The sequence below is a fragment of the Penaeus vannamei genome, chromosome 40 (assembly GCF_042767895.1).
Source record: "Penaeus vannamei isolate JL-2024 chromosome 40, ASM4276789v1, whole genome shotgun sequence".
Lineage (NCBI taxonomy): Eukaryota > Metazoa > Arthropoda > Malacostraca > Decapoda > Penaeidae > Penaeus > Penaeus vannamei.
This window is the reverse complement of record NC_091588.1, coordinates 23750195-23757694: the sequence shown is the minus strand read 5'-3', so window position 1 is coordinate 23757694 and position 7500 is coordinate 23750195. Positions and strand designations below refer to the sequence as shown.

Sequence of the window (7500 nt, the reverse complement as noted above, 5' to 3'; positions counted from 1 at the left end):
AAACTGTTATCTCACCTTTTTTTCAATAAATCTAGTTTGTGTGTTGTGGATTTTTCTACCTTAAGTATCAAGACGGTAGAATGATTAATTTTATCCCTCCATAGGAATGTATATATGTCCAATCACACATATGTATGTATACACGCATACATAGACACACGAAGATAAACAGAATTAGACGTATAGTCACAGATACACACACGAAGATAAACAGAAATACACAGATTTTTAGACGCATAGACACAGACATATACAGACATAGGCACGTCTGTCTAAGCCACGTCGTCGTCCTTTGCAGGAGCTGGGCCACACACACGAGTGGGAAACCTTCGCCGAATTCCCGTGGGGGTTTTTCGTCGTCACCTGTGGCTTCCTCGTCATCTTCACCATCGACAAGCTGGTAAGGAGGCTGTCGCAGTTATTTTTGGTATTTGAGAAAATCAAAAAAGAAAATATCCTGTGGTTTTCGCTAAAAGTCTGCATTTGATTTTTTTTTTTTTTTTGAGATTATTGGAATCATTCAAATATCGAGATGTCCTTTTCTTAAAATCACACAAAACATAGCCTTTTCACGTTAAGAGAATTGTATATCGTATATTGGTAATGAACCAATTGTAAAAAAAAAAAAAAAAAAAAAACACTAATCAGCTTTTACCAGCATTTAAAAATTAGCTTTATTCGCAAAATAGAAAAAAAACGCTACCATTTACCATAAAATAGATCTCAACATTATTTCTTCAATGCTTATACATATATATATATATATATATATATATATATATATATATATATATATATATATATATATATATATATAAACAGCTGATACGTCATCAGTTTGAATAAAAATACCCGATATTTTACACCGAAATCCCACCTCTTTCCCTGCCTTTAAAACACACAGGTACACGCCATGGAACACGCAAAACAGGGGTCAGGAGGCACGAACTCTCACATTCTCCTTCAGAAGTCATCGTCAACAACCTTCTCCTCCCGCTGTGAAGACCCCGAGGCCACTGACTCTTCCTCCGACTGCCAAAACTGCCACGAGCTGGAAGGTGAGGGGCTACGTGGGTATTTTTTTTACTGTAATTAAAAAATGTCATGTATTCTCTGATTTTTTTTCTTTCTGTCAGTAGTATGTAATTATTTATTTTCTCCTTAGTGTTTTTTCTATTGCTATATAGACATTGTTTTATTTTCTTGAGTAGCTTTTTTTTCGGAAGATTATTTTTTCCAGGGGTAACTAAATAAAAATTTTCCACTCCCCAACTCCCTAAAACTAAACCTTTCACATTCCTCCCCAAGGCGGTCACGATGTCCCCTCCTCCGTGATCTTCCTGGTGGCCCTCGGGATACACTCGGTCTTCGAAGGGATCGCCGTCGGGCTTCAGACGGAGAAAGACAAAGTCCTCGAGTTTTCGGTGGCGGTCCTGGTCCACGAGACTGTCATGGCGTTCACCTTCGGAATGGAGGTGAGTGGCGCGCGCCGGTGGGAGGTTTCGGAATTGATGGATTTGCCCCATTTCGATTCTTTAATTGACGGTTGGGTTGATTACATTGATGGATGGGTTATTAATTGAGGTGATGAATGTATGGTTTGGTAGGTAAGTTTGATGGATTGTAAGGCTGAGCAATGGTGTAGGCCTACATACCACACGGTCAGTTTTTAAACTCTGGTTTGAGGATTAGAAATAGATTACTGAACGTGTAATGAAAACTAAAATGAATAGAATACTGGAGCAAAGCCCCATCCATCCATCCGCCTCCACCCCCTCTCCACCTCTTTCTCTCCCTCCACCACAATTTCCTCTTCCTCCTCCTTCTCCTCCTCTACATCCTTCCCCTCCCCACCTCCTCCACCTCCCCCTCCTTTTCTCCTCCCCTCCCTCTCTTTCTCCTCCTCCTCTCTCACTCTCCCCCTCCCTTCCTCCCCCTTCTTCATTTCCTCCTCCTCCACCGCACCCCCCTCCCTCTCATCTTTTTCCTTCTCTCTCTCCCCTCCCTTTCTTCCCCTAAACTCCCCCCTCCCCCTCCCCTCCCCTTTTCCTCCTCCTCCTCCACCTTCCCCCTCCCCCTCCCCCTCCCTCTCCCCTCCCCTTTTCCTCCTCCTCCTCCCCCTCCCCCAGCCCCTCCCCCTCCCTCTCCTCCTCCACCTAACCTCCACCTCCTCCTCCTCCTCCAGGTGAGCAAGAGCCAGGTCCTGAGCAGATGGAGCAAGGCCTTCTACGTCTTGGTCTTTACGTCGACGATCCCAGTGGGCATAGCCGTGGGGGTAGGCCTACAGAACGCGCCCTCGGAGAACAGGGAGATCGTGTCTGCCGTTCTGGAGGCCTTCGCGACAGGTGAGGAAGGGGGGAGGGGGTGGGGGGGTTCTGGTTAGATTTGGGGGGATGGGTGTGTGGGTATGCATGCGTATGCGCATCAAAACACAAGCGAGCGCGCATTCACACACACGCACACACGCACACGCACACGCACACGCACACGCACACGCACACGCACACGCACACGCACACGCACACGCACACGCACACGCACACGCACACACACACACACACACACACACACACACACACACACACACACACACACACACACTCACACACAAGTGCATGTGTATGTAAGAGAGAGAGAAACCAAAACAAAAAAAAAAAAAACAAGAGAGAAGAGCCAGCGAGAGAGGTACTCACCCCACCCCCTTCCTCCCCCAGGGATATTCATCCACGTGATCTTCGTGGAGATCCTGGCCAAGGAATTCCCGAGCCACGCCCACCGCCACGCCCACCACCACCCGCAGGAGAAGAGCGTGGACGACGATTCGACGACTTCGAGTCCCTCAGAAACGTGCTTGATGCTGGAGAAAATCGCGTCAATTTGTTGTGGATTGATGACGCTCATCTTGTTGAATGTGTTCATGCACGGGCACCATCACTAGCGTCTGGTGGGGAACGTGAGGGGGGGAAGTGGAGGGGAACGTGACGGGGAAGTGATCGTGAAGGGGGGAAGTGGAGGTGAACGTGACGGGAAGTGATCGTGGAGGGGAAAGTGGAGGCGAACGTGACGGGAAAGTGATAGTGTAGGGGAACGCGAAGGGGGGAAAATGAAGGTGGAGGTGAACGTGAGGGGGGGAAGGGACCGTAGAGGTGAACGTGAAGAAGGACGTTAAAAGTGAAGGTAAAGAAAATCCAAAAAGGTGATGGTGAAGAAGTGAAAGTGAGGCTGAACGTGAACGAGAAGGGAAGGCGACCTATTTCTCCTTCTACCCCCACCCCCACCCCCACCCCCCGCTCCCTAAGGCGGCTCTACCCCCTACCTAGCCTTTCGTTGTGGGTTCCGCGACAATTATATTCTCCTTGCCTTGGTGTGGTCCTAATGTCACCGCAGTATAGTGGTATTTGCCTCAACAAAGTACCAAGACGACCTCAAACAGTAGATCTTTAGTGTTGGCGAAAAGGACGAGGAGGATTCGGGTAGAAATTGCTCTAGTCGTGGCGCTTCTAAGATAATCCCTGACGTCGGTGTGGTTCTAGTTACATGAAGTTTATGGAACCCCCGGCTTCAGGTTAGTGGAACCTTAGCTTCGGGTTTGAGGCTGTGGTTCCAGACTCGTTGAACCCCGGCTTCAAGTTAGTGGAACCTCGGCTTAAGCTAGTAAATCTTCCGGCCAGTGGAACCCAGTTTAAGGGTAGTAGAACCACGGTTTATGGCCAGTGGAACCTCGGCTTCAGGCTATTAGGACCTCGACTTCAGCTAGTAAATCTTCCGGCTAGTGGAACCCTGCTTAAGGGTAGTAGAACCACGGTTTGTGGCCAGTGGAACCTCTGCTTCAGGCTATTAGGACCTCGACTTAAGCTTGTAAATCTTCCGGCTAGTGGAACCCAGTTTAAGGGTAGTAGAACCACGGTTTATGGCCAGTGGAACCTCGGCTTAAGGCTATTGGGATTCCGGCTTCAGGTTTGAACCCCGGTTTGAGGCTAGCAGAACCTCGGCTTCAGCTTGGTAGGACCCGGGCCAAAGTCGAGCGGGAACCCCGACTTTAGGCAAGGAAAACCCCGGATGGAGTCGAGCTGAACCCCCAAGCCTTGGAGGGAAAAGAAGAAAATGTTTAAAGTGGAAGGAAGTTAAAACATAATAATAATAAGATAAAATAAGAAAAAAGAAAAGAAAAAGGTGGTTCTTGCCTTCTTGTGTTGTTTGCGAACAATATATTACCGTTAAGTTACTTCGGTTGTGTACACTTGGCATGTTCGCGATCATTCCTTTACGGTTAAATGGAAATGTAGTATTTAAAATCACTTTTACTAATAGACCGCCAAAAATGGCTATTAAAAATACATTCAACAAAAGATTACAAAAAATAAAAATAAAAATAAAGATCTGTATCCATATTATTAGTTTGTTTCATGATATGTAAATAAGTTAACCACAGACCCTAACAACAGATTGCTCAATATTTTTTGTTTTTCTTTTCTTTTTTTCTGCTTGTTTTATGTTAACAAGACATACATTCCATAACTTACCGAACGATAGCTAAGTTCTCTACAACTTAAGGTCGATTCACACTAAATTTTGCCTTTTTTCATCAAGCGCAAATACTTATTAAGTGTATTTGTACGCATTTTATTGATAGATTTATTGGCTAAACTTTATTCTGTTTTCGTAGTTTTCAATTCTGAAATACTTATCAAGTGTATTTGCATTTTAGTGATTTTTTATATTGTAATTCGTTTTTTTTTTTTTTTTTTTTTTTTTTTTTTTTTTTTTTTTTTTTTTTGAGTAGACAATTTTCTTTGTGTTTTGTATATTTTTCAGTTGAGACACAATAAGTACAGGTTATATTATCTTTCTGGACTTCTCGTAAATATTTTTTGTGTCTGTTACGAATTTCAACGGAAACAACATAACGAGTATCATACGTCTTTCGATAAGCTTTTGGGTCGTAATTTTCACTAAAAAAAACGTATTTCATTCCTTATCTTTATAGATTACGGTGAGTTATAGCGCATTTCCCCTAAATTTAGATTTGTAACTGACAAGAAGTATTTAAATTTATGGAGGAAGAATTAGACATGAGAGCATAATTTTAGGCTGTGCTGTGTCGGTAAATAAGTATTCATCTCACTCTTTTAGTCCTGCTAATTTCATATTATCTTGACATTCAGTTTCCAATACGAAGATATAACAAAATAATCCATTTACTGCCAAGATTACTAAAATGTAAATATAGCAATATGCATTTTTTAGGATTTTACGAGATAAAACCGTCGTGTGAATCGGCCATTATTTCAACTTCCTTTTTTTATATCCTTGGTCCCAAATGTAGAGATACAAAATAAAAATAGAAAAATAACGTGATTTCTTTTCTTTTTTTTCTTAGTTTCATACATCCTCCCTGTTTTCTTATAGTTACTAGTCATTATTACTACAGCGCGTACAATCATGTGAAAAACATATATTTGGCAACTCAACTCCGGACTCTGAAAGACTCCGATTCGACTTCTCTTTTGTATTATTTTGATCAGCTGATACTTCATACTTTCGCTTACATGTATCTAGAATGTTTTAAATCTATATACAATATTTCTCAATTAGTTTACACCACCATTTTTATTATTATTCTTTTATTCTTTGGTGAATCGAAGTTCTCCGGAGTCGAGTTCGAGTTGCCACTTTCTCTTTTTATGAGACTAGATGTACCATAGTATTAGTAAAGTCTGAAAGTAAAGTCATCATGTATATATTACATTAGATAGATATATATTTAGCAGATTCTCTCTATCTTATCTCTCTATCCACCCCTCTCCCACTATCAGTCTACCCCTCCCCCTATCTTGCTATCTATTTTCTCTATCTACTCTCTCTCTCTCTCTCTTTATCTATCTATCTATATACCTCCCCTCTCTCATTATCTATCTATCTATATACCTCCCATTTCTCTTTATCTATCTATCTATATACCTCCCCTCTCTCTTTATCTATCTATTTATATACCTCCCCTCTCTCTTTATCTATCTATCTATATACATCCCCACTCTCTCTCTTTTCATTCCTCCCTCCTCTCTCTCTGTCTATCTATCTGTCAATGTAACCCCCCCCCCCCCTCTCTCTCTCTTTCTCTCGTTCTCCCTTTCTCTCTCTCTCTCTCTCTCTCTCTCTCTCTCTCTCTCTCTTTCTCTCTCTCTCTCTCTCTCTCTCTCTCTCTCTCTCTCTCTCTCTCTCTCTCTCTCTCTCCTCTGTTTCTCACTATATTTACTGATGTGCTATTCTCGACTATGTATATCCACATATGAAGGATTCCCAGGGTTGTATTGTATGATACAACATTAGTCTTAAGAATGTGAATAATATTATATGATATATGATATTATTTGTACCATTATATGTAATTTTTTTTTATTTGTTTTACTCTTAATTGTTTTTTTTATGTTTAATGAATAGACTTTCGAAAGAAAATAGTTTTTTATTTTGGATCCTTACTTGTCGAATTGATCTAATGTTGCTTAATATCAATGCTTTTATTCATGAATGGACAAAGTAAAGGCATTCATAAATACAAACATGTCTAAAATACATTCACACACATACACGCAACCAAAACAAAAACACATACACATACATATATGAAAGTGTTTTCTGCATGTGGGTCTCTGAGAGTGTGTATGTAAAATCATACACAATATGATCATTACTGTTAGCATAGAGATTTCACAGATTTTCTAACCCATATGACAATATACAGTACAGTATTTTATGGTTTAAGATTGTCTGAAAAAGGGCGAAAGAAGACATAAATCTGTAAAAAGTAATATAACATCTTGGTAAGGATCACATGCAAGATATATCTAAGTGAATAATAAAAAAATGGTTATGTATTTTAGTTAATATCCAAACACTATATTGGCATGGTATAATATTGAGATGTCTAGCATTCACGACTAAAATTTCTTGTCTAGAATTTATTAGTAACACTATTATTATCCTCTAAATGCGTATAGGATAAATGCAGTAATAAAACTGTCAAAAGTAGTGGTTAAAAGAGTAGCACATGTAGCAATATTAATACAATACGTAAGTTCTCTTTTCACCGGTAGCTTTGCAGAAAGAGATAAACATTATCAGACACGTTTGCGCGGGAAATTCAAAATCCGCAAAACTTGACACCGCATCCTGGTTTACATTTTTCTTTCCTTTTTTCATTCTCTCTCTCTCTCTCAAGTACCTTTATTAGAAGTATTAATACAATGCGTAAGTTCTCTTTTTCACGGGTAGAGTTGTAGGAAGAGATAAACATTATCAGATACGTTTGCGCGGGAAATTCAAAATCCCCAAAACTTGACACCGCATCCTGGTTTACATTTTTCTTTCCTTTTTTCTCATTCTCTATCTCTCAAGGGGCTTACTTAGAAGTACTGATTAAATAGATATACAAATTAAATGTAGAAAAGTATGAACGAAAATGAATATCTTCACAATACAAGAGATGTATTTAACCGGTTT

The 7500-nt window shown here is 40.7% G+C and overlaps 1 protein-coding gene across 1 annotated transcript in view; it reads left to right on the top strand.

Annotated features, from left to right (window-relative positions):
* Positions 1-6456, top strand: part of LOC113804997 (zinc transporter ZIP1-like) — a 9492-nt gene extending 3036 nt beyond the window's left edge. The window contains exons 2-6 of the mRNA XM_070117222.1: positions 299-400; positions 905-1058; positions 1309-1475; positions 2186-2345; positions 2715-6456. Of these exons, the coding sequence (XP_069973323.1) occupies positions 299-400; positions 905-1058; positions 1309-1475; positions 2186-2345; positions 2715-2938 (807 nt within the window). The 3' untranslated portion in view covers positions 2939-6456. The remainder of the gene's footprint in view (positions 1-298; positions 401-904; positions 1059-1308; positions 1476-2185; positions 2346-2714) is intronic.
* The last annotated feature ends 1044 nt before the right edge of the window (positions 6457-7500 follow it).